General features: G+C 56.7%; 7 protein-coding genes across 7 annotated transcripts; 4 read left to right on the top strand and 3 right to left on the bottom strand.

Moving 5' to 3' along the window:
• Nucleotides 1-433: 433 nt before the first annotated feature.
• On the top strand, nucleotides 434-2,753 carry DCS_04280 (putative B56-delta regulatory subunit of protein phosphatase 2A; the record flags this gene model as incomplete). The annotated part of the gene is made up of 3 exons (XM_040801592.1): nucleotides 434-457; nucleotides 557-1,960; nucleotides 2,028-2,753. 3 exons carry the CDS (start codon nucleotides 434-436, stop codon nucleotides 2,751-2,753), a joined length of 2,154 nt encoding a protein of 717 aa, XP_040656625.1.
• Nucleotides 2,754-4,116: 1,363 nt separating this feature from the next.
• On the bottom strand, nucleotides 4,117-5,884 carry DCS_04281 (uncharacterized protein; the record flags this gene model as incomplete). Its single annotated transcript, XM_040801593.1, has 2 exons — nucleotides 4,117-5,658; nucleotides 5,735-5,884. The coding sequence occupies 2 exons, from the start codon at nucleotides 5,882-5,884 to the stop codon at nucleotides 4,117-4,119; spliced, it is 1,692 nt and encodes a 563-aa protein (XP_040656626.1).
• A 670-nt stretch (nucleotides 5,885-6,554) lies between these two features.
• Nucleotides 6,555-7,113, bottom strand: DCS_04282 (uncharacterized protein; the record flags this gene model as incomplete). Its single annotated transcript, XM_040801594.1, has 4 exons — nucleotides 6,555-6,910; nucleotides 6,956-6,981; nucleotides 7,041-7,054; nucleotides 7,105-7,113. The coding sequence occupies 4 exons, from the start codon at nucleotides 7,111-7,113 to the stop codon at nucleotides 6,555-6,557; spliced, it is 405 nt and encodes a 134-aa protein (XP_040656627.1).
• A 1,567-nt stretch (nucleotides 7,114-8,680) lies between these two features.
• On the top strand, nucleotides 8,681-12,598 carry DCS_04283 (Inositol polyphosphate-related phosphatase; the record flags this gene model as incomplete). Its single annotated transcript, XM_040801595.1, has 3 exons — nucleotides 8,681-8,722; nucleotides 8,795-12,252; nucleotides 12,454-12,598. 3 exons carry the CDS (start codon nucleotides 8,681-8,683, stop codon nucleotides 12,596-12,598), a joined length of 3,645 nt encoding a protein of 1,214 aa, XP_040656628.1.
• A 72-nt stretch (nucleotides 12,599-12,670) lies between these two features.
• Nucleotides 12,671-14,587, bottom strand: DCS_04284 (aminotriazole resistance protein; the record flags this gene model as incomplete). The annotated part of the gene is made up of 7 exons (XM_040801596.1): nucleotides 12,671-12,967; nucleotides 13,029-13,345; nucleotides 13,403-13,838; nucleotides 13,892-13,943; nucleotides 13,996-14,270; nucleotides 14,348-14,474; nucleotides 14,535-14,587. 7 exons carry the CDS (start codon nucleotides 14,585-14,587, stop codon nucleotides 12,671-12,673), a joined length of 1,557 nt encoding a protein of 518 aa, XP_040656629.1.
• A 2,336-nt stretch (nucleotides 14,588-16,923) lies between these two features.
• DCS_04285 (amino acid adenylation domain protein) lies at nucleotides 16,924-22,470 on the top strand (the record flags this gene model as incomplete). Its single annotated transcript, XM_040801597.1, has 8 exons — nucleotides 16,924-17,259; nucleotides 17,310-17,471; nucleotides 17,528-17,998; nucleotides 18,046-18,352; nucleotides 18,401-20,741; nucleotides 20,790-21,092; nucleotides 21,154-21,777; nucleotides 21,825-22,470. 8 exons carry the CDS (start codon nucleotides 16,924-16,926, stop codon nucleotides 22,468-22,470), a joined length of 5,190 nt encoding a protein of 1,729 aa, XP_040656630.1.
• A 1,123-nt stretch (nucleotides 22,471-23,593) lies between these two features.
• DCS_04286 (CRAL/TRIO domain protein) lies at nucleotides 23,594-24,757 on the top strand (the record flags this gene model as incomplete). The annotated part of the gene is made up of 1 exon (XM_040801598.1): nucleotides 23,594-24,757. One exon carries the CDS (start codon nucleotides 23,594-23,596, stop codon nucleotides 24,755-24,757), a length of 1,164 nt encoding a protein of 387 aa, XP_040656631.1.
• Nucleotides 24,758-25,901: the final 1,144 nt, after the last annotated feature.

Raw genomic sequence — 25,901 nt, forward strand, 5'->3', positions numbered from 1 at the left:
TCCACGAGCACCCAGCACTGTGCCCAACATCGCACCCGGCGGGCCAATATTCCGGAGCAGCGCATCACCGGCTGCCAGGACATCTCAATTGGCTCTTGGTGGGAGTATCGCTATCGGCCCTCGTTGGCTCAGGCCGGCCGTCGCGTCATCCGCCGCCTGATTTGATCCCCTGCCCTCGCTGCAGCCCTCGTCCCGTCCCTGGATCGGATCTGGTTCGGTCACGACCCTCTCCCCCCATCACGACGACCCGCCGCCGGCACGTCCTCCTTCGTCAAGGTCCATTTTCGCGGTTCGAAGCGACATCATCCCAACCCCTCTCGTCTTTCGCGTCGTCGGACCGTTGCCGCCGCCGTGCCCCACTCCATCCAGACCAGAGCTCACGACTTCCCGTACGTCGAGTGCAGGCCGCGATTGTAGTCCATCGTCGGCCAAGATGAAGCGCTTCAGCCAACGGGTGGTGAGTGCCCCTTCCCTCTCCCGTGTGCGAGCCGCAGAACCCACGCACTGGGAGACGGCTTGGCCGTTGCGTCGCTGACTTCGCCTCCCCACCCGTCAGCTCTCACGAGGCAAGGACGCCGGCAAGTCCTCGAAGAAGAACAAGGATTCCAAGGACGGCACATCCTCTCCTTCGCCACGGGACTCGTCCAACCAGTCCCCGGTCCTCACGCCCTCCTCGTCCACCTCGACCCTCAACGACATTCGAAACAAGCCGCTGCCGCCCAACGCGTCCCATGGAGCCGACCACGGCGTCCTCGGTCAACCCTCGAGCCTCTCAAACATCACCCAGCAGGGTGGAATGCCCGATCGCTTCGGCTCCATGGGTGGCGCTTCGAGTCCGAACGGGGGCAACCGCATGACCCCCACCGTCGTCATCAGCCCGACGCCTGGCGTAAGTCGCCCACGCAGGGATGCCGACACCGCAACCCCCGCGCGGTGCCCTGTCGATTTCGAGCAGGCGTGCTCGCTCAAGCATTGGCTAACCCCGACGAAAATTGTACAGCATATCCCCCCACCGGGTGCTGCCGAGACGATGCCTCACGACCTCGCCCCTCCCAAGGCAGGCCAGAAGTCGTCGCTCCTGATCCACCGGGGCATCGATAACCGTGATGCCATCCCCGAGGGCCTGCGTACGCCCCGGCGACAGCACTCCTCCCGCTTCGACATCTCGGTCCACCGGGAGCTGGAGAAGCTGCCGGGATTTCACGAAGTGCCCCCGAACAGACGGCAGGAACTATTCATGCAAAAGATTGACCAGTGCAACGTCATCTTCGACTTCAACGATGCAAGCGCCGACATGAAGGCCAAGGAGATCAAGCGGCTTGCCCTGCACGAGCTGCTGGATTACGTCGCCAACAACAGGCAAGTTATCACCGAGCCTATGTACCCTCGGGTTGTCGACATGTTTGCCAAGAATCTGTTCCGGCCCATTCCTCCGCCCGTGAACCCCCAGGGCGAGGCTTTCGATCCGGAGGAGGACGAGCCAGTTCTGGAGGTTGCGTGGCCGCACATCCAGGTTGTCTACGAGTTCTTCCTGCGCTTCATCGAGAGTCAGGATTTCAACACCAACATCGCCAAGGCCTACATCGACCACAGCTTCGTCCTGCAGCTCTTGGATCTTTTCGACTCCGAAGACCCCCGCGAGCGCGATTTCCTCAAGACGACCCTGCACCGCATCTACGGCAAGTTTCTGAACCTCCGATCATTCATTCGCCGCTCCATCAACAACGTCTTCTTTCAGTTCACCTACGAAACCGAACGGTTCAACGGAATAGCCGAGCTCCTGGAAATCCTCGGCTCCATCATCAACGGATTCGCCCTACCTTTGAAGGAGGAGCACAAGATCTTCCTCACCCGCGTCCTCCTTCCTCTGCACAAGCCCAAGAGCCTGAGCATGTATCACCCCCAGCTGGCCTACTGCATCGTCCAGTTCTTGGAAAAGGATGCGTCGTTGACCGAGGACGTGAGTCGAGCACCTCGCAACCCCGCCCCTTCACCCCCCGTACCCTTACCTTCTCTGACCGTTCTAGGTTGTCCTCGGCTTGCTGCGCTACTGGCCCAAGGTCAACAGCACCAAGGAGGTCATGTTCCTCAACGAGGTCGAGGACATCTTCGAAGTCATGGACCCGGCCGAGTTTGCCAAGGTCCAAGAGCCTCTATTCCACCAGCTGGCCAAGTCCGTCGCCAGCCCGCACTTTCAAGTCGCCGAGCGCGCACTGTACTTCTGGAACAACGAATACTTCTGCAACCTTGTGAGCGACAATGTGGAGATCATCCTGCCCATCATGTTCGCACCCCTTTTCGAGAACTCCAAGGGTCACTGGAACAGGTACGAACGCGCCGACCCCCTCTCCCTCTCCCTGGGCTGGCATGCCGCTGACGAGTGCAGGACGATCCACGGCATGGTGTACAATGCCATGAAGCTGTTCATGGAGATCAACCCTCAGCTCTTCGATGACTGCTCGCACGACTATACCGAGCAGCAAAACAGCGCCGCCGAGCGAGAGGCGCTGCGAGAGCGCAAGTGGGCCGCCCTGGGCGAACAGGCGACCCAGCGAAGGGAGTCGCTCGGCGGCGGTGTCGTTGACGCTGACCCTCGTCCCCAGGCCGCAGTGCTGCCTCGCCTCGACGAGGTCGACCCCATTACCGACGACAACCAAAAGCGTCTTGACTCTCTCAAGCTTCAAGACGCCTCCGGCCAGAGACCTAGCGTTCACGAGAGGCAAAGCTCTGTTGGCTCTACCAGGAGTCGATAAGTCGACACGGGCATGAAGCGACGTCTCTTTGTTCATGCAGCTGGACGAACGATCTGGGGCATTAGCTCTAGTCTGATGGCGGTGCGAGCGAACCAACTGTAACGACCAGCCTCAACGACCAGCATGAAGCCTCGGAGTCTGGATCCGTATATTTTCTCCCCCTTTTTTTTGAACGCTCTCGACAAATTGCTCATTGCACTCAACGAACGCGGCCCAATATTGGGCTCGATCAGCCTCGGCATGCCGACTCTACTGAGTGAGCGCCTGGGTTGATTTGCTCCGTCTTTGATGATTCTTTCTGACGACCACGACCATCAATCGTACCGGATGAAACAAAAGCTCTGAGACTTGACCCTTGTTTTCCTTTTTGCCCTTGACACCAGGAATCGCCCGAGTTCCGCGGTGGAAGGCTCTGCACTTTGAATACGGAGGTGAAAAACGGATGGATTCCTTCTACCTGTTTGTGATTGACGATCGTGTATGCTTCGTTGTGCATTCTCCCACTTTATTCAACTGCAGTTCCCAGCCGAGGACAAGAGGACATCGGCGGAGGATATTGGCGTAACGGGTCGGAAAGTCGACAAAAATATGGTGTGAGCTGATCGTGCTAGCTGGCTGCCATGATGTCCAGGGCAGTGCAGCGGATGTTCGGAAATGGGGACGGGGCATGCCTCTCGTGTCGCGTGTGATTCCCCTTCCTCGATTTGTAGTCTTGGGGTGTGATTTGTGGAGGGAGAGTGAAGTAGCAGGCCAACATTCGATTCGGATAGACTTTTCCCGTTTTTTTTTTTCATTACGCGCTCTTCTTTTCGCGCCCTGTGTTCATGATCGTACGTACACGGAATGATGACAGGGCTTGATTTTGGTTGATGCAAATTCATGCACACATCTGTTGCACATGTTCCCATTACATTGATAAAGGCTCATGTGCCTATACTTTGCCCATGAGAGCTCGCGTTGCCCACGATATTCCTCGTTAAGCCATATTTCTCGTGATAGCTCCTCGCAGCCTTGCATCGCCTGGGCGTGCAGAGCTCAAGCTCATCCTTCATAGATCAAATTCCCAAACGCAAGTGTCAAATCCTAGTTGCACGTTGTGTTTAGCATGACCCCGGAGAGTTCTGTGTAGAAAAAAGACGTAAAAATGCTCTGCAGACAAGAAGAAGATTACCTTGCACATGCTCCGCAGATCGTCCGTGCTAGACGATGAGCGCGCCGCTGCATGGCATCCCATGTTGAGGGAAATCGAAGGTGAAATGAAGGAGGCATATATGCATAAGTTGTTGTGGCACTCGCAACTTGCAAGCTGCTTTGTCAACTTGGAATCGCCATCGTGATTCTTGGGCTTCTCTCCTCCCGCGAGTTACCTAGAACCGAAATTGCCATGGTCGCGCTGTCCATAGCCTCGGCCATAGCCACGGTTTCCGCGGCTACCACCACCACCGCCGCCGCCTTGGCCACCTCCCTGACCCCAGCCGTTACTGAACTGCTGGGCCCTGTTGAACGACGACTGTGGTGGAAGGGGAGGCATTGGTCTCGTGGTGGACCGTTCTCCACGTGCCATGTACGGCGGCAAAAAGTCTTGCTGGTTTGTATTCCAGCCTTGGGGAGGCGGGGGTGGAGGTGGCGGCGGCGGAAAGGTTCCTTGATATCCAATCGGAGGCGGCGGCGGGACAGGGACGGCTTCCATGCTCGATGGAGGCATCGCAGGCATTGCGTTAATCTCTTGTTGACTGGAGCCGGAATCGGGGTAATGCCCTGCATTACGGTTGGCTCCATGGTGGTGGTATGAGCTTTTCTGCGGACTTCGAGGCGCTGCGACATTCGTCCGGGAATGCGAACGAGACCGTGAACTGGTAGGAGATCGAGATGACCGGCTACGAGATCGACCGCGCCTTCGAGCCGGGCTACGGCTACGGCTTCTGGACGAGTATCTGCGGCGAGATCGTGAAGCACTATGGGTGCTATCGCTGGCCGTACTTCGACTGCGACTCCTAGACCTTGTGCCAAACTTGGGTCGTTTCGGGGACCGAGAGTATGGGGAACGACGTGGTGATATGCTTCTCTCGTTCGAACGAGTACGACGAGCCTCGGTCATTCTGCCGGCCTTTGACGGCCGATCTTTTGGGTGCTGACATTGCGCTCGCGTCCAGGAGTAGTATGAATCGCGGGCAGCCATCTTCATCTCCGCCATGTCGCGCTGGCTCACATCACCCAGCGCACCCGTGGTGGCCCGAGACAGATCACTCGCCTCTCGTCGTTGCAAATGATCGCTGGCGCTTCTAACAGATTCCTCGAGGTCTTCGACGTATTCATCGTCCCCCCTGGCCAGCTCCAGCTCCAAACGGCAGATTGCCTGCGGACGGACAGGCATTGTGGCGCCCCAAGCGAGTTGAGGCAGCCAACTGGCGGCAGGCTGTCCGTGCCAGGGAACCGATGCGTAGCCGTGAAAGGCTGAACGGGTGTGGGCTCCGTCGTTGGCAGGCGGAGGAGGCCCATCGGATGGGTGGAGTGGAAATCCCGATGATTTGTTCGACGCAGATCGGAAGGCGCTTCTCAGTCGATCCAGAATGCCGGCCGGCAGATAATCCTTCTCGGCCCAGAGTGCAATGAGATCGTTGACCTTGGCCAGATGCCGAGGGCAGTTGTCAAAGAACGCTGCGGCGGTGATCATGGCGGGCAGCTGGGCACTCCAGGCAATTCCAAAGGCGCGGTTTCCCTGCCTCACAACGACATGGTGCAGGACATCGTTGACAATGTAGAGAATGTGAAGCCTCCGCTTCTTGACGCTGGGTCGTTTTACGTCTCGGTCCATGCTGTCGGAAAGCGCGGCGAGAAACTTGGCGAGCAGGGTAGTTCGTCCGTTGGAGGGGACAATGTTGGCGACAATCCAGTTCTTGCATTCCTACGGAAACAAGTTTAGCGAATCCGGCAAACGGGTCGAGAGAGGGAAAAGACTGCTGCTGAGCGCTTGGGCAAACCTGAACATGGGGACGCGAGCACTCGTTGAGTGTCTTGTTGATGACGGTGACAAATTCGTCCATGGCATTTCGAGACAAGGCGATGGGGTCCTGGCGAATGAGCGCCGCCGTGAGGGCTGCCTTGGAAAGCATGAGGTCGGGCGTCGTCATGGTGGCGACGGTGGCAAAGCGCGCCAAGTTGCTTTGAGGGTCGTGCAAAGCCGGGGGGAGGTTGCGTAGGCAATATTTGGCGTGAGTTCGTGAAGGTGCTGATATGCTCGACAGAAAGATAGCAGTTACACGATTAACAGCTGTAGCCTCGACCTGGTACCTCTAGGCGGCGGCAGACAGCTAATAGTTGAGACTACTTGGTACAGTGGGGCATGCGGCTAAGCTTCGGCAGATGACGCCCGAGGCTTTGGCAGGTCCACGGGACGGATGGACCAGGTCTCGCAGTAGGCAGGCTGTAGTTGGATCTCCAGAGATATGAATCAAGCATTTCGACGATTCTCAAGCGCATCTCATTATCAAAGGACCGATATCGGGTAGTAGAAGGCGGTGTGAAGGGTGGCATCGGCAGAGCACATCCAATGGAGTTGGAAGCTGGGGTGCATATGCCGTGACGGTGTCACAGGGACCATTTTGGCATCCGAGTTGTACCAAACGAGCTGGGAAGCATCCAGGTCTGGCACTTCCGTCACCCGCTTTTGCAGAGCAGAGGAGAAGATGCCGCCTTTGCCAATAACTCCGGTTGATAGATACAGTGTCCAAGAACGCAAGTCCGGTGCATAGATACAGTGTCCGGGAACGACGCCTCCGATGCTACCGCGGCGCTCGCCACTCAAGAGAAGCGATCGCCCTTTGGGCTGCGGTAGGGCTCGTTGCTTTCGTATTTACTCTTCTCCGTGACGCGCTGCGATTCCGTAGCCGGAGCATGGCTTGTCGGGGCGGGATCGTTGGTGGCCTCCTGGCTCGGGGAGCCGACGGTATCGGTCCTCGCTGGGCCCGAGGCGTAGGCAGACGTCGATTCGGGGCCGGCATATTCCAACGATCGAATGTCCTGCTTCTTCCTGCGTGCCTGCTCAAGCTTGGCTCTGCGATCGGCGTTGATTTCCTTCTTGGCAAAGTAGTAGGCGCCGGCGCCGGCTGGAGAGGAAATGTAAGAGGGCACATTCGGAGGAGGGGAAGGACCGAGGGCTAGAAGGACCGAGGGCTAGAAGGACCGAGGGCAAGACGACATACCGACACATAGGGAGCCCCAGCCGAGCCTGGACGGGTGCGATGGAATCAGCAAGGCGCTCTCGATGACCGCAAGGGCTATGCAAACCAGAAAGATTTGACCTGGAGCGAATCAGTACTCGACGAAGCCGACGTCTTGGGGCATCGCTTACAGTGTTCATCTTGCCAAGGGTCGGATGTGCGGGTAGGCAGCTGATGGGGATTCCGTCGAAGGAAGTGTGCACATGTATGTGGAAATGATTGATCCGCAGGGATGGCGAAGATGTGTTTCCGTCGAGATTGAGCTTTCGTACGTAATTACGACGTAGTTTGACAATAAAGCCGCCGCCTGCCCAGCGGTGAGGTAAGGGTGTAGTACCTACAGTACTTACCTGCTACATACTTACTGTAGTACGGAGTACCTCGTACAGAAAAATACTTGTGCTTCATACCAGTTACCATCAGTGCGGTACGTCGTTGCAGACGCCTGCTGGGAGTCGTACGACGTCAGGCGTCACAACGACGCTAACGGAATCAAACCGCCAACTGTGGGGTGGCAGAGACGCTGACGGCTTTTCAAGCCTCCCAAGAAAGATATCAACCAGCATTGCATTAATACAGAGAGCACAGTACTCGGTTCTTGCACTGTAATGGATTAATAATACACCTACGGAGTACTCCGTACTTGTGAATAGTATGAAATGGATACTAGCACCGTGCCTACAGCACACCTAGCATTGCTGATGATTGGGCAAATACAGCGCATGCTCGCACACCTACATGTACAAGTACAGGAAAGTACATGTACTTTAGTTGTAGTTGCAAGTTCTTGTACTTACTTATAATCACAACTAGCATGACCGAGTGACCGAGAGAGAAGCGAGGTATGCCTCATGATGCACACTTTTCATCGCCCCATGCACCACCAATCAAATATCTCCGTATGCAAGTGAAAATGATGTGAAGTGACCCATGGCTAGGCAGGTTCTCTATAGGTTTACCTTTGCTTTATTTTTTCTTACTGGGTTGGGCGGATCGGATGAGTTCAGTCGAGTGGGTGGGACGGGGTCCCGAGGCAACTTTCGTGGGCGCCAGTCCGCACTGTGTATCACACCACTCGTGGGAAGGGATCCACAGTGTCGCAGTGTGAAAGCCGACCCCATTTCCACGGATGGAGCACTTGCTTATACTGTGCGGTGACGCCAGGCAGGCAATCTTAGTTACCATAGGTTAATTACTGTAGGTATGACATCGAAAAGGTAGGTGCCAACCAAGGCACCTTTTTGGCCATGGCTGCCACCGAACTCTCTTCACGAACGAGCACCAGGACAGAAGCAAACACCATCGCCAATCCGTGCTCCCCATGCGACACCGAGCTCGAGTCTTTGTCCTTGCAGCTCCGTAGCGGACTCTGGGCTCCGCCTGCACCGCGGGCCTGAAGCAAATCAATCCTCGGGCGCGCTTCCGTTCGGGCCCAACATTTCACCGCTCCCATTGTGCGGTCAAGGCAGCACATCTCGTCCCGCGACGCAACCCCAGGCATCCGATACGGCACGAAACGGTCTCGCGAAGGACAGGAAGGAAGAAACGCGTGCCGACGGTTTGCCGGTGGGAGAAGGGACGATTCCTCATACTCTGCCTGGCTCTCATGACAAATCCCCCCATCCCCCTCCAACCGGGAATGAATGGGTGTGATGGGAGCTGGAACTGTTGACCCCAGGATCCCGCCGTCGACATCGTACCGGCAACATGCCTCCTACGGCGGATGACGGGCCCGATGGCTCCTCCATCGTACGCGTTGCCTTTGCTTCCACCTCCCGGCCGCCGTGCCGCCTCTGCCGAATCTGCTGACGACCTCAACAGAAGCCTGTCTCCTCCTTGCTCGCCCGCTTCGAGAACATGAACCAGTCCACGGCCGCGCAGCCGCAAGCGTCCTCTCAGCCCATATCACCTGCTCCGAAGCCGGTGCGATTGCGAACCTTTAAGCTGCCTCAAGATTCTTCGTCGTCCTCCGCCCCTCAGACGCCGACCAAGGCAGCCGTGCCCGATAGCCTTGCCGCCGACCGACCCTCTCGACCCTCGGCGCTCCAGGAGCATGGCGTGCCGGCCCAGCCTACGCCGACAAAGCCAGTCCCGGCTTCGAAGCCCCAGAACCTGGCAATGGCCCAGCCGCCGCCAGCCTTGCTGGTGCAGCCGCCGCAGTCGCCGCCGAAGGGCCGAGCATCCGCCGTCGCTTCTGGCGGTCAGTCCCCTTTCCTCGACCCCGTCTCCGTCGTCGGTCCAGACATACCATGCGGCTCTCTGAACTCCATCGGCACCCCGAACCGACCGTTAACCCCTCTCTCGCCCCGTGCCGCGCCAAAGTCGCCACACCTCTCGTCGCAGCCCCCGTCGCCTCCTCCGCCCCGCCGTTCGGTCGAGTCGCGAAGGGATGGGAAGCAACCTCCGCCTCCACCGGCCCCCCGCGTGGACCGAAGCGCGACCCGGTCGATACCCCCGGGCTTTCCGGAGGCACGAGGCGGCAACCCCTCGATCAAGGCCGGCATTTCCCAAGAGACGTCTCCTTTCGGCAGCCCGCCCGGCAGCCCCCTGGTCGACGAGCCACGGCCCATCCTCCCCGCTCGGCCGAGGCCGCACTTGCAACCTGATGCGTTCGTCGCGTCCAAAACAGATCCTCTCGGCTTCGAGGCGCCGCATGCGCACCACTCCCTCGCCGCCAACCGGGTTGGACTGGAGCCCGGCATCAACGGCCATGGCGGCCGTAATTCCCCCCAGCGCACGAGAGACAACCGCGACCAGCCGCCGAAACCCAAGATTACCGAACCGTACCAGCAAAGAGCATCCCAACAGAAGACCCCCGGCATCGCCGAGATGCCGCCCGCGAAACCTCTGCGACCCACGAAGAGCGGCACTCACCAGCCCGAGATACTCCCTGCATCTGCCCCTGCCGGTCGACGTCCGGACCCGGACCCGGAGATGACGGCTCGTCACCCTCCCCCCCCCTCGAACCGACAACTTGCGGGTGCTCCATCTGGGCACCAGTCACCCGAAAGATCGTATCGAGACAACCAAGGCATTTTATCTCCAATCCCCACGACAAGCAAAACCTCCTTCACCACCTCCACCGTTGAACCTGTCGCCCCCAAATCGAAGCCGCCCAGCCAAATCTCGACGTACCCCGATGGGTCTAGCGCGAACCGCAGACCCCCTCACTTCAAACAGGGCTGCTCTGAGATACAGACAAAGTATGATACGCGAACTCTGGATGTATGCGGAGAACTCGTTTGCACGACCGGAGTTTTGACGCGAGTTTGGAACATCCTCGATGGGGAACAACTGTTGAGCCTGGCTCATACCGAGGGCGTCAGGGCCACTGCAGTCGCGTTTAAGCCCGGCAAGGATGTAGACTCGGAAGGTGCCATGTTGTGGATCGGAACCAACATAGGCGAGATCATGGAGGTTGAAATCGCCACGCAGCGCATTCTGCGGAGCAAAGGGGGCGTTCACACAAGGTGCGAGGTGATACGGATATACCGGCATTATAACGAGCTGTGGACCTTGGACGACGGGGGCACTCTCCACGTATGGGGTCCTGACTCGGATGGAGTGCCAAACCTGGCCGGTCAACCGCACCAGAGCCATAAGCTGCCGAGAGGGCTCACCTTCTCTATGGTCGCCGGCGACGAGCTTTGGCACGTCGTCGGCAAGGCCATACGCGTCTTTTCCCCCTCGGGCGGCGGAGCGCAGCCCTTCCAGGTACTCATCCGACCACTGACGGCGGAGGGCGCCGGCGAGGTCAGCGCTGGAACGCAGATGAAAACCCATCCCGGCCAGATCTTCTTCGGTCATGTGGACGGCAAGATTAGCGTCTTCTCTACCGTTGACTATTCATGTCTCACAATTTTCAACGTGAGCTCTTGGAAAATCAACGCGCTCGCTGGCGTCGGCATGTACATGTGGGCGGCCTACAACACGGGCAAGGTGTGCGTCTATGACATCGGCGAAAACCCTTGGACCGTGAAGAAGGAGTGGCAGGCGCACGATCAGCCCATCCTCAAGATGAAGGCAGACCCGGCGAGCTCGTACCGACTCGACCGAGTCCAGGTCCTCTCGTTGGGTGCCGATAACAAGGTAAAGGTATGGGACGGGCTGCTGCAGGACGACTGGCTCGAGGAGGAAATCAAGTCCAAGGATACCAGCTACTGCCTCTTCGACGAACTAGAGGCAACCATCATGACGTGGAACGCGGGAGCATCGACGCCCCATAGCCTCCGCTATTCGGATGAGGACGCCAGCTTCTTCCGGGACCTTGTGCAGTCCAGCGGGTTACCGGACATCTTCGTCTTCGGGTTCCAGGAACTTGTCGACCTGGAGGACAAGACCGCCACGGCGAAGCGATTTCTCAAGTCGTCCAAGAAGAAGGAGGGCAGCGAACAGGAACGGATGAGTCACCAGTACCGCGACTGGCGTGATTTTCTGATGAAGACTCTCGATGAATTCACGCCTGCGGATGATCTCTATCACCTTTTGCACTCTGCTCCCCTCGTCGGCCTGTTCACGTGCATCTTCGTCAAATCCTCGCTGCGGGACCGGATTGGCAACCTGAGCCATGCCGAGGTGAAGCGAGGCATGGGGGGGTTGCACGGAAACAAAGGGGCCATCGTTGTTCGCTTTCAGGTCGACGATACCTCTCTCTGCTTCTTCAACTGCCATCTCGCTGCCGGGCAGTCCCAGTCCAACTCCCGCCACAACGATGTCGCGGCCATCCTCGACACGAACATGTTTCCTGCCGAACGCAACCCGGATGTGCGAATCGACACGTACACCGGCGGCGGCGATGGCTCCATGATACTGGACCATGAGCTCTGCATTATGAATGGCGACCTCAACTATCGCATAGACACCATGTCTCGCGACACCGTGGTCAAGGCCGTCAAGCAAGGGAACCTGTCTAAGCTGCTGGAGCGTGACCAGCTTTTGGTCGCACGTCGGCGCAATCCTGCATTTCGACTACGCGCATTTGACGAGCTGCCTATCACGTTTGCTCCAACCTACAAGTATGACGTTGGGACGGACAACTACGATACCAGCGAGAAGAGAAGAAGCCCTGCCTGGTGCGACCGGCTGCTGTTTCGGGGGCGTGGTAGAATCCAGCAGCTGGATTACAAGAGGCACGAAGTACGGGTCAGCGATCACCGGCCAGTCACCGGTAGCTTCCGACTATGGGTGAAGAAGATCAACCCCAGGGAGCGAGCCGACGCATGGGTAGAGAGTCAACAGGCATTTGAGGAATTGCGACAGGAGGAGACAGCCGACGAAAAGTGTGTGAGATTCCGCAAACGCACATGACATGAGCTAACGCTGGCAGGGTTCGTTACTTCGTAAACACTTGTGGGTACGACGAGGCATCCAGCAAAGAGTACCTGGAGGGAAAACGCGGCTAGGAGAATCGCAGAGGCCAAAAAATCGGAGGAAAGCGGACATGAGAAGCGGGCTCTTGTAAGCCACTACAAGTATTGTAGTGGCCGCAGGGCGCTGGTCTACATCGTCGATGTCGTTCAAAGATGGTTTATAGAGACCATTTTACTGGCCTGGAAGCGGACGATATTCATGGTGGTCCAGGTTTTGCCAGGACCTGCTAATTTAGAAATTCTTGTAATGCCATAGTTGTCAGAGAGTGAATGCTCTCTCGCTATTGTGTTTCTACGAATCGCAATAATTGGGTGCAATTCCACCAGTTCACCCATTCGCAGCCACTGGCTCTTTCGGCACGACCCTGGTAGCGCTTTTTCTATCCTGCTCAGGTTTTGACGACTCTCTTTGGGTTTCGACAGCGTCATTGGTCTTGGTCGATGAGAAGAAGATGGCCAGGATAAAGCCAATAACTGTCATGGCTATGGCTCCGTAGTAGCCAGCCCTGTAACCCTCGAGCAGTGCGTTGGAGTCCTTCTTACCCCCGGCTTTTGACGTGACCGAGTCAGAGATGACCGTGAGAAGAGCAACACCGAGGACGGCACCGCCGACGTTCAGAAACATCTGGAACAAGACATCAGCGCCCATGAGGATTCAGGATTGTGCGGGGTCCTGGAGATCTTACGTTGTAGACGCCCGACACGGTACCCTGGAGCGCCTCAGAAGCCGTCGCGACGACCGTCACGTTCCCGACAAAGTAGACGGTACCGACACCTGCAATGTACAAAATCATGCCGGGAAGGCACAGTGGCCAGTAGTCGTCAGCAGAGCCCATGCGGGAGAGGAGGACGAGTCCTGCGGCGCAGAGGAGCCAGCTGGCAAGGAGGAGGGTGCGGGCGCCAAGAGCCTTGAGAAGCATCGGAATGATGAGGTTGACAAGCATGGCGGTGATTCCGAGGGGGAGGAAGCGAAGAGCGGTGGATAGCGGAGAGAAGCCGAAGCCTGGCCAGACGTCAGCGTGCCTTGTTGCTTGATATCATGGAAGGGGGAAGCTCGCACTCTGAAGCTGGAGAGTCAGGAGATAGTTGCTACCCTGCCAGATGGCGTACGTCAAGGCGGCCGCCGCACATCCGATCACCCGAACCCTGCTGTCGAACATGTAGCTTGGGAGTATCGGATCGGCGGCCACTTTACGTTCGACAATGACAAAGATGGCCAGGAGGCAGACGGCAGCGACGAGGGTAGCGACGACACCAGGCTCCTTCCAACCGTGGATATTGCCGGTCGTCAGACCATAGACGAGGAGAACGAGGCCCGTGATGGAAAAAAAGGTGCCCAGGATATCGAGTCGCACATGGAGGTTGGACCATTTGCTTGGCATCTTGTCAGCGTCCGGGAGAGATTGGGAGGATGCACCCGGGATATTGTGGGTTAGTAGCAGGGATGTTGCGACAAGCTGAAGTGCCCCTTCGACGATGAGGCTGAGCCAAAAGATCTAGCTGAGGTAAGAATGGATACATGAACGTGGGTTGCATGTCAAGCACGAACCCATTCCCAGGAGACGAGAGAGGTAAACAGCCCGCCGATGATAGGACCGAAGCTACCCAGTCAGCATATTCCAGGGTTTGGCATGCTTCGTCGGCGGCACATACACAAAACCTGTTGAGCCCGCCGCTCCCCAGGCGCCGAATGCCTTGATTCGACTCTGAGGATCGTCGAACGACAGGGCAACAAGCGACTGGGCGGCCGGGATGGTCAAGGCAGCGGCGAGCCCCTGAAAGGCGCGCCCCACGACGAGGCCGATCTTGTCTTGGACTAGGGCGCATACGAGGGTCGCCAGGTTGAACAACGTCATGCCGAAGACGAGAATGTTTCTGTGGCCAAAGATGTCACCAAGGCGTCCGCCAGCCATGAGGAAGCCTCCAAACTACATCAGTCAGCGCGGAGGTCCGACGAGCGACACGCATTTCCATTCCAGGGGCCATCTTCTCTCGTCTGCCATACCGTTAGGGCATAGGCGGTGAGGACCCATTGCAGCGAGCCATCATCATAGCCGAGCGTCTCCTGGATCGTGGGGAGAGCTATGTTTGCCATGCCGATATTGGCAATGTCAACAAAGAATACAAGGCATCTGCGGCAAGACCGTTAATCGGTGACCGTGGACGAGGGGGGGGCAGGCCGGTGTGCCTACACAATGATGAGCGTCGCGATGGACGCTGCTTTCCGAGGCCTTCCGCCAGCCATGATGAATCGGCAGCAGCAAATATGCCTTGAAGAACGAAGCAATGACCGAGGGGCACGACATACGTGTGCGTGCCCGTACAGCGGAGGAGGAATTATCGATGATAAAGAGTCATCAATAGGAAGGCACCGTTGGCAGGCAAACAATCGAACAGTCGATGTAATGGGCATCCACATATATCCATGGGTTAATACTATGACATGCCGAACTTCGGTTGATCGGCAGCGACGCACACCAGCCGCATCCTAGCTTAATGTAACAGTCAGCAAGCAACAAGTAGGCCTTTTTACAGCCGACTCCCGCCTTCCAGCAAACAGGAGCTGAAAGTGGAAGACTTGGCCGAGATGATGAGAAAAGCCACGATAAATTGATCGACGGATCAGTCTCCATCCAAGAGCCTGATTCTCTGGCAGCAGGGATTCAACCTCATATGAAATCAAGAGAGGCTATAAGTACCATCGTATAGTTGTATGAGTAAGACGACACTACTCCGTACTAGCATACGAAATTCAAATGTGCTTATCTTTTGAAGGCTCCGCTTTTCGATGTCGGAAATGGCGAAAGGATCGGCATGCCCGGAGGCTCGGGTACGCAAGTACTGTAGTTCTTCTGTATTGCTGACGATGGGGCAGCCCACCATGAGCAGATGGGGTTGTCGCGTTGGCCTGTTGCCTCATGTGCATACTTACTCGTACTGTACACTTACTATCCTTTGGTCCTTTCCTCGTAGCTGTAAACGGAGTACGGAGTACAGCACACGTAATTTTTTAAGGATTTCCTTGGGCGCTCCGCAAGTTCAGTTCTGCCTACCTCATGGGCTGATTGGCGTCACTCGGGTTGCTGACGAGCCAGTGCTTCTTTTCCAAAGAGCAACGCGAAGTAAAACATGGCGAAGGATCACTCACCTTTCTTGTTTGGAGTTTCCACCAACGAAGACAAGAACACCTCCACGGACGGCGGGCCCATGATTTGGACCAACGAGCTCGTCGTCACAGAGTTTGGCCTCTATTTTAACGGCGACCCCCAAGTCTAGCGACGGGTTCCCATGGTGCTTTCGTAGTATGGCTCGACGAGTACCCTTTCACTCATCGTTTGACATGCATTCGCCATTCGCCGAACCGTTTTCTTGATGACCAAAAGAGAAGTTCCGAAACGGTCAGTGAAGCGGCAAGATTCCGGATCTCGGCACCGAGGCGGAGTCGGTGTAACCGGAAGCCATGTGTGGCGCCGGAGGATTGAACTTCTAATACGACTCTACCCATTCATCTCGGTTGCCGGCTAGTCCCATAACTGTAACTCGGACGGCACAGGTCCGCAGTTTTCCGTCAGCTATTCCGTACTTTCACTGACATGCTCTGGGAGTCGTAGAAAATTGCAGGCGTACTGTGCCTTGATTAGCCTCATCAACCCGTTTCGTTTTGAATTAAGTTGCCACAGTGCATCCTTCTTAGAATGAATTCTCCGAGAGGCAGCCGAGAATGACTCTTCAGTCCTACCGGGACACTCTGTCTCTTGTTGGCCAACATATGTACGCCGCGTGACGTTGTCTGCGGATTCCCAGAGATGCACCGGCAGCGTTGAGATAATCATGCGCCCATCTCTGCTTCTTGTCGTAAGGCATTGGACCTTCTCGGAATCAGTCGACAGACATCGTGACAGCCGGCTCGGCAATCTGCTCTTGAAACGTCGCCACCCGAGTGAGGCAATAAGATGGAGCGATGGAGACGACACGGATCAGCCGTCAGACGACATAGCTCCGGGCGTGCCGTCGATCGGATAGAACCACAACTGTCGGAACGAACTACATGCCGTTAGTCCTAGGCCGGCTCCGCCTCGCCTCGCTTAAATCAAAGTCGCTGGCATCGCACTCGCGTCCCCATCGATATTGTCAACAACAGGACCAGCCTCGGCTCCAATATATACATGCTGGTGATCATCTGAGTCCAGTATTCATTCACCCAATACCTTTTCGTCTCTGCTGTTGTCACGGTGACTTGCACAATGGCTCTCTTTCAGGACAGCATGTGCCTACTCTCCGGGCCAAGAAGCTGTGGCTCGGAAGAAGGGCCGAAGCCATGTACACGCACCCCCATTGCTGTGTATCCTGTTACAAAAGGTCAGGCGGGAATGTGGGTAGAGTTTCAAGCAGATCCATCGAGCACAAAGTATAACCTCACTCTGGAATGGGACCTGCTCCGGAATCGAGCGACGAAGCCCAGCATCGAAGAACTTTTACAAGGTCAGCCAACTCCTCTGGAGGATGCTTGATGTGAATAATACGTATTGAACAAAAGTAGTCATAGGGAGACTAACCGCTCGTCACGCCATCCTGCGAACAATGTTCACCGTCATTGATGGCAAGGTACATCTAGAGGAGTATGCCCCTGACGACGTGAACCCTGAAGTTCGCGTCGTCTTTCGCCAGGATTCTGCCATTGCAGAGGAAGCCATGACTCGAATTCTTCGGAGGCCGTTCTCTTTGCGGCACGAGCTCTCGGCCCGGTGGGTTATTTTGCAAGATGCAAAAGCATTCAGAATATATATTGTTGCGCACCATATCGTCATGGATGGGCAAGCCATGACCAATATCTCGCGCGAATTTCTCGCTTTACTCGACGACCCCAAGGAAGTTTTGCCTTCGGTAGTAGCGTTCAATACCATGCACATGGCAGAGGTTTGGCCACCCCCATTCGAGTAGGATTCTGCTGTTTCTGACAATTTCAGCGAGCCTGGGCCATGTCCCAAGCGTACCTCGATAATCAGAGAGTCCTTCTCGACCAGGTCCGCGGCAAGAGTAGCACGCCCTGGGAGGCGAAAGTAGCGAAGCCGAGCACATCGAGCGACAGTTACCGAAAGATTGACTCTTGGTGCACGTTCCGGAAATCTGTAAGCGAGCTTGGATGGTTTTGTCCATCGAGTTCTAGTCCGCTCACGGTATCCAGGAACTCGATGTCTGGAGTCAGATGTTCCGGACGTCATGGTTCCGCGTGGCCACCGCATTGGTAGGGCTTCTTGTCGTGGATAAAGCAAAGCCTCAGTTTGGAAAAGACGAGGTGCTGTCCATCGGTTTCGGAAGCCGACCAAAGGGGATGGGCGCCTGCATCGGCCAGTTTGCCAATGCGCTGCCTGTCAAGGTACCCCTGTGGGACGTCCTGCATCAAGCTGATGGCTCTTTCAAGGCCCTCGTCTCAGCCGTGGGAAAGAACATTAGCGCTGTCAAGAGGGCGGAGCTGTTTCCTGCCGTCGACGTTGTTCGATCCTGTCGCGATCTCAATATTGACTACAGCCCGCCGCGAGTGACCGTCACCTACTCCCCCAAGCTGGCCAGGTCAGAATGTCGACTATTTCCAGTTGAAGGGTCATGGGATTTGTTCTTTTGCTTCCTCGAGTATGAGGATGATGTAAAACTTGGTGTAGGTGCCCCCGATGAGTCGTTACCGCCGCGCTGACGCGTAGGCAGGTCATCTATAATCCGCAGATCTTCTCAGCCGCCACTTTGAAGGCGATGAAGACGCAATTTGACGAGTTCTCGGCGATCAGCAAGGTTGAAGGTGCGACATTGACAGAGATGCTACCATGGCTGCCGAGGCACGCCAATCTACCCATGCGGTCGCCACAGCGTCCGGCCAACCCTCTCAAGCACGTTCACCACTGGTTTGACGCTCACGCCGAGTCGTGCCCAGATAGTTTAGCACTTTATTCCAGCGAGCTTGCTCTTTCGATGACATATGGAGAGCTGTATACCTCTACCGAGGCGAAAGCAAAATGTACGTGTCGATTCTGAGCTCCACTTGTCAAGCTGACTCTTCCGGTAGTTCTGAGAAACAATGATATCGGCCGGGGACACAAGGTGCTCATCAACCTCCCCAGAGGATTCGCCATAATCGAATGGATTTTTTCCATCCTAAAGTGCGGCGCAGCTTTCGTGTACTTGGACGTTGATGCCACGACGAAGCAACGCACTGCCATCATAGCGAACTGTAAGCCAGCCTTGGTCATCGACGAGTCTCTGGTGCAGGAAGTTGTATCATTTCGGGACGGCAAAGACATTTCCATGGAACAAGCCAAGTTTGCCACTGCGGATGACGATCTGGCTTACATGATCTACACCTCCGGTTCGACCGGTGAGCCCAAGGGGGTGATGGTCGAGCATGGCAGCTTGTCGGCGTTTACACGCGCCTCTACGGAGATTTTCGAGCTCGGCTTCGGCACTCGTACTCTGCAGCTTGCGTCGTTTTCCTTTGATGCATCCATACTGGAGTGGAGCAGCACTCTGTGCAGCGGAGGCTGCCTATGCTTTTCTCAGCATCCGAAGCAGCTTGTGGGTGAGTATCTTGGCGAAGTCATCGAGAAGAACTCTATCTCTTTCCTTCAGATCACCCCTACAGCGCTGGAGACGTTGCCCCTTACAATGGAACTGCCGAGTCTGCGACAGATCTCAGTGGGAGGAGAAGCGCCATCTCGTGAGATCTTTGCCAAGTGGCATCCACGAGTAAACCTCGTCAACGCGTATGGGCCCACGGAGGCGACGATAGCGGTGTCGTTTGAGAAGCTGGATAAATCGGAGAGACTTCCAGATGCCATCACTGCGGGTCACATCAACCAAGAGATGGACGTCCACATTTGCGCCGAGGGGTTCGGCTCCATCGTCAAAGCCGGCGTTGAAGGTGAAATCTGCGTGTCTGGGCCTCAGGTGGCGAGGGGATACTGTGACATGCCGGAGGCAACAGCCAAGAACTTCGCCGTGCATTCTACCGGGGTGCGCATGTATCGTACTGGCGACCACGGCATGATGCTCGAAAACGGGTCCTTGCTGGTCATGGGCCGAATCGACAGAGAAATCAAGGTGCGCGGTTTCCGCATTGCGGCGGAAGAGATCGAAGTTGCCATCATGGATTCCAATGTGGGCATCCAAGAGGCCTCAGTTCAGCTATCGGCCAATGGTCTCGAGATGCTGGCATTTGTGGCGCCCAAGATGGTCTCGCCCGAAGGCCTTCGAGATAGCCTGAAGCTGGTACTGCCCAGCTACAAGATTCCGTCCAGAATCTATGTCGTGGATGATTTGCCAAAGAACATCAACGGCAAGATTGACCATAGAATGGTCAGGAAAAATCGGGAAGAGCTCATTCGATCCCATGCTCCAGAAGCCGTCGAATTCTTGGACAGCGAAAGTGAAGTCGACACCGATGTCTTCGATGCTTCCGGGGATGAAGCGGTGGTTGGGAAAATCTGGCAGGATGTTCTGGGAATGGCATGTCCTCCGCCAAGCGACGTCAACTTCTTTGACATTGGCGGTCACAGTCTCCTCGTTCCGAAGCTGCATGATAAGCTCAAGGCAGCGTTCCCCGACAAACCTGTTCGACTCGTGGAGCTGTTCCACAAGTCGACCATCAGCAGCCAAGCGGTCATTTTCGGGGCGCAGAGCAGTCCAGCTCGTGGAGTCCGTCGCAGGACCAAGACGCCGATCGTGAAGACGCCCATGTCGACAGGCTCATCGGCGTCGACTGCAAATGACACTCCTCCATGGACAAGAACGGCGGCCACGTCTGTAACCGATGTCGCCAACACACCGGAGCTTGCCATCGTCGGAATAGCAGGACGCTTCCCGGGGGCGCAGAACGTCGATGAATTCTACCAGATGCTCATGGACGGAAAGTCAGGGGTCCAGCAATCTCCATCGGCGACCGATCGAGAGACTTTGCCAGGAAATGTCTGGGTTCCCAAGGCGGGCGTGCTGGACAAGATCGAAGACTTTGACCACGAGTTCTGGAAGCTGACGGAGGAGGACGCTACCGAGATGGATCCCCAGCAGCGGCTATTCATGGAGGTCGTGTACGAGGCCCTCGTCGACGCAGATATAGACACAAGCATCATGGACGGTGGGCGGATCGGAATGTTCGTGGGCGCCGCAAACCACGCGTACCATCTCCAAACCGAGTCTGTCGCGACGGATGCCTTTCTGAGGGAGAACCGCGGCTTTGTCGCTCCGTCCATCTCGGCTCGTACGGCGTACCATCTAAACATTAGGGGCCCAAACGTCACCATCCAAACTAACTGCGCCAGCAGCACGGTGGCATTGTCGCAAGCGTTTGATGCCATCCGACTTGGACGATGCGACATGGCCGTAGTGGGAGGCGTTTCTGTGCAGCTCTACGAGTAGGTGCTGGAATCTCCCCGACGTCTCATGATGCTGACGCTGGATAGGGGGGGGTATGTCACGCAACAGGGGCAAATCTTTTCTCCAAGAGGCGAATGCAACCCATTTGACTCTCGGGCCGATGGAACGGTTCCCGCAGATGCGGTTACGGCTGTCGTGCTGAAACGATACTCGACCGCCGTCGTCGACGGCACACCTGTCTATGCCAAAGTGCTCGGGACCGGCATCGGTTCAGACGGAGCGCTGGACAAGGCTGGATATCAGGTCCCATCGCCCCGAGGGCAGGCGGACGTGATCAAATCGGCGTGGGTTGTTGCCGGATTGACTCCAGAAAGGTTGAAATACGCCGAGTAAGTAGACGATTTCCGACGTGATGTACCATGCATGCTGGAGTTTGCTCATGCATGATAGGATCCACGGAAGCGGCACGCCCATCGGAGACGCACTCGAGCTTGAAGGTCTCCGTCTGGCCATGACGGAGCTAAGTTGCAAGGCGCGACGGTTCACCGTTGGGTCGACGAAAGGAAACATTGGCAATGCCCAGCACGCATCTGGACTGGTCTCTCTCGTCAAGCTGTGCAAGTCGATGCAAGCGGGGGTAGTGCCCGCCACCAAGGGGCTCGAGCAAATGAACCCGATGATCAATCCCGACCTGGACCTGGTGTTGGCAACGCAGCAAACAAAGCTGAGTCCCGACGACATATTGGCAGTCTCGGCCGCAGGATGGGGCGGCGTCGACTCGCACATCGTCCTGGGCTTTCCCGGCCAGCACATGCTGAAGCGGACGACGAGGTTGATTTCGGCGACGACTTTCAGGCGCAAGACGCTGAAAGCACCTCGTCTTTCACGGCAGACTCCGTCTTCAACCGAGAATTCGACATCGGTTGCGTCTCTCGTGTTTTCGAGATGTGCATCAGACATCCTCGGGGTCGAAGTAGGTGCTGACACGGACCTGAAGAGGCATGGCCTCGACAGCAAGTCATACGTAGCCATAGCCGGCGCAGCATCAAAACAGCTCAACGGACCATCGATTGGGTAGGCCGCCTTCCACATACCGTCGCTTCCACTGTTGACCATCTCAGCGTACGGGGCTTTCTCGCTCCAATCTGCACGCCGTCTACGTTGGCGAACATGTATGACCATCAGTTGTCAGCGTCTGGACGCCGGGAGCTGTCGTGTGCCATGATCCAAGATGGCCAAGGAATGACGATAATCTGTTTACCCGGTACGGGAGGAAGCTGTGCAGGAGCAACATCGCTGCTGGAGTCGCTCCCGGAGGGCGTCAAGATTCTCGTCCTGGAGCACCCGGGCGATCCCTCAAGCGACCAAGTCGAGGGGTACGTCGAAGCCGTCGGGCCTCACGTGGCATCGTCCAAGATGCTCCTAGTCGGCATATCGGCAGGCGGTCTCTCCGCATTGCACCTATCTGCTGCGCTCAGGACGAGGTACAACATGTCGATGGGGGACATTGGCTTGGTGGCGCTGGACAGTCCTCGGATCGACACATGGCCGGGCCTCGAGATGGGATCAGTCGGTCACGCGGCATTCATCGGAGCATCTGCCGGGCAAATGGGGACGGATGAGCTGGTAAGGACCCAGTGGGAGAAGGCGGTTCCTGGCATCGAGATGCACGAGCTGGCGTGCGGACACGTTGAAATCTGGGGTAGATGCCAGGCATCCTCGACGGCTTCGTTGGTCAAGGACGTGATGCTGAAGATGGTCGGATAGAGATGCGTTGCTCTGGAGTTGGTGGTTCAAAAATGTGAGGGGGTTGGCTTGTTACGTTTCCAACGCAACACCCTTGTTCTTTCGTGACGGTTGTGATGCTTGGGAACATTGCGGTGCACAGTCCGCCGGAAATGTATGTCTTAGTAGCTATGTCCTCTACAACTACGAATGGTACACGTCATGTACAGTATTGCACTGTACTCCTCACTGTACTCTACTGTATACTTGCAATTGTACTTGTACACCAACATGTACGGAGCACATGTGCACAGGTCGTTTTAAAGTACTAGTACTTACTCTACTCCTTTCGCAGTACACATTAATACTGTAGTTATACTATCCTGCACATGTACACCTACTTACAAGTACTTGGTAGATAATACTGTACATAATGTACTCCGTACTGTACGGAGTAATACATTAATACCTATTCTGTCCTCTGTGCTGGCGCTTACAGGCAGAGCGACAGGGGAGTGAGTGGTGGAGCAGCTGCGGGCCGAGCATACTTCAGTAGATCCATGCTGGGGCTATGCTGGAGAAGGGCCGCTGACCCTGAATCCCCTGGTACCTGTACGGAGTAGGCATGTGCAAGTTCCTGGAGCGGCTTTTGTACCTGGGAGGTGGGAGGGGTATCTACTGTACTTTGAACAATAGGCGGTGTCTGGTACCAACCAGTAAAAATAAGGCGGTTCCACTTAGCCTGGTCCCTTGTATTCTTAGCAGCCTGTACTGAGTAATTACAGTGAGTACTCCGTAGACGTTGGTGCATATCGGTACTGCAGACTGCAAGTACCTGTACTTGCTGTACAGTACAACCATGCAGTGACTTCCACTAGTCGCGCCATCGCATTGACGTTTCATCCGCTTCAGCCTCGTTTCTCATTCCACCGCGCGACCCTACTTCACTTCACCGCATCTCCTATCTCTCATCACACCAGCTCGCATCCTTTGCGCTCCGTGACGCTTCATTTGCCGACGGCGTGCACTCTCGACTCGTTTCATTCCTTCATTTAGCAGGCGGCAAAGGCATCATCGGCTGCATCATCGGCTGCATCATCGGCTGCATCGTTAGCGCTCCTCCATCCATCGTCTCGCCGCTAACTGCGTTCCCCTCCCCTTCGCCATGGCTGCCTCGAGCCAAAAGGCAGGTCGAAAGACGCCCCTGGAGGCGCCGACGGCGGACAGCAAACCGGTGCCCCGACCGGATCTCACGACGGAGCAAGAAGAAAAATACGCAGCGCTGCTGGAAAAGGTCAAGGCCGTGACGGAGATTAGCTGCAGCAAGGAGAAGGAGAAGTCGGGTCCCCTGACGGAGCGGGAGCGAGCGTGGCTGACCAAGGAATGTCTTCTCCGGTACTTGCGAGCGACGAAATGGTCGGTAGACGAGTCGGCCAAGCGGTTGCTGTCGACGATTGGATGGCGTCGCGAGTACGGCCTCGACGAGTTCACTCCCGACTACATCTCGCCCGAGCAGGAGACGGGCAAGCAGCTGGTCGTCGGCTTCGACCGACACGGGCGGCCGTGCCAGTACCTGAACCCGGGGCGACAGAACACGGAGACGAGCGCTCGGCAGATCCACCACCTCTTCTACATGGTCGAGCGGGTGACGGACATGATGCCGTCGGGCGTCGAGACGCTGAGCTTGATGATCAACTTCAAGCCGAGCAAGAAACGGCAGAACACGAGCGTGCCCATCTCGACTGCGAGGGAGGTGCTGCACATTCTGCAAAACCACTACCCCGAGCGGCTGGGCAAGGCGCTCATCATCAACGGTACGTTCCGGGTTGCGCGCGAGTCCACCTCTCGCTGGACCATGGTATTATCCCCCTTTGCTGCCGAGGCTGACGACGGCCGCCCAGTACCGTGGATCGTGTGGGGCTTCTTCAAAATTATCACACCCTTCATCGACCCCGTCACGCGTGACAAGCTCAAGTTCAACGAGGACATGAAGCAGTACGTGCCGCCCGAGCAGCTGTGGAGCGCCGACTGGGGTGGCGAGATGGACTTTGAGTACGACCACGACGTTTACTGGCCGGCGCTCAACGACATGTGTCGTCGCAAGCGCCATGCCAGGATGGCGCGTTGGGAGGCTGCGGGGAAGCAGATTGGGGAGTCGGAGGAGTACCTCGCCGGCGGCACGGACGAGAGCGTGACGGGCTTCAGGTACGAGGTTGCCTCCGCCGACGGCGGCGTGGACGTTGTGCTGGAAAAGCTGGCCGGCGCGCGTCTGGACCAGGAGCTCGACCAGGGGGGCGAGGAAGAAAAGGTGGCGGCCGATGCGGCTTGAGAAGGCAGTCCGGGGACCACGGCCGCCGACTCAAGACGTGCCGGTTATGGGTACATTGTGCAGCGCCGCTCAGACCGATTCGCGGACGTGCCTTTGGACCATGGACACAGGAGTATCCCGAGTCTAGGAAGCTGCCACAGTCGAACGGCAGCCTGGTTTCACATGAGCAGCCGGCGTGTTGCGGAATCCCTGTTTTTCTCGTGCTCCGGTTGCTTCGGCTCAGCTGGGTCGGTCTGGGGGTCGCACGCACGAGCAACTCGACGGGCGAAAAGTCGGGCAACAAGGAACGATCTGCTTCATTCCCACGCACACGTAGGGCTGCGGTCTCGCTTCCGAGGGGGTTTTTGTGAACGTCCAAGGCCTCTTTTTTGCCTCGTTTTTGGTTTCCATTGGCCTCGTCCCGGCACCGCGAGGGTCGACTGGCGGAGTAGCATCTGGCCACGTTCTACACAAGTATGGAGTCAGAAGGACGTAGACGGACAGGAGATGGCGGACATGCCTGCTGGCCATACGAGGCCAAGCTGGCCAACACTTTCGTGGGCCGCGGCTTTCGGGCCCAGGGGTGAATGAAACCAGCAGGCAGAAAGGCGGAAGCAGGTCACCGGCCAGCGGGCCAACGTGTCATCCATGCAAGTACTTGCAAAGGAACGTACTCGCATGTTGGAGGTGCTCCGGCTTGCACTCGAGCTGCAAGTACAAGTATCAGCAATGCATTGGTATTCACGAGCAGGTTCTGGACTGTACGGAGTAATAATGCAGTACTTGCACTTGCATGCAAGTATGTAAGTATGCAGCATATTCGACTACGTAGTATATTGGTCAGAACCCAGTAATGCACCAAGTGCGCATGCACTTAGGCGAACATCGTGCATGCCCGTCCGTTGGGAACACGTCGTCCCAGCATCGATCCCATCGGAACGGCGCCGAGCTGCTGCAACACCACCACTTACTTGCAATACTGGCCAAAAGAGAGAGGGCCATCAAGCGTCGTACCTCGTACCGTTCATGTTGGTATTTCCAACATGGAAGAAAAGTTGGAAAGCTTCCATCTCGACCCTGGCTACCGTGCCACGTTTCACGACAGCAGGCAGCAAGCAACCTGGGATTCGACCGCCAGTCTTCGGCACCGCGGCCGGGGTCATGT

The sequence above is a fragment of the Drechmeria coniospora genome, chromosome 02 (assembly GCF_001625195.1).
Source record: "Drechmeria coniospora strain ARSEF 6962 chromosome 02, whole genome shotgun sequence".
Lineage (NCBI taxonomy): Eukaryota > Fungi > Ascomycota > Sordariomycetes > Hypocreales > Ophiocordycipitaceae > Drechmeria > Drechmeria coniospora.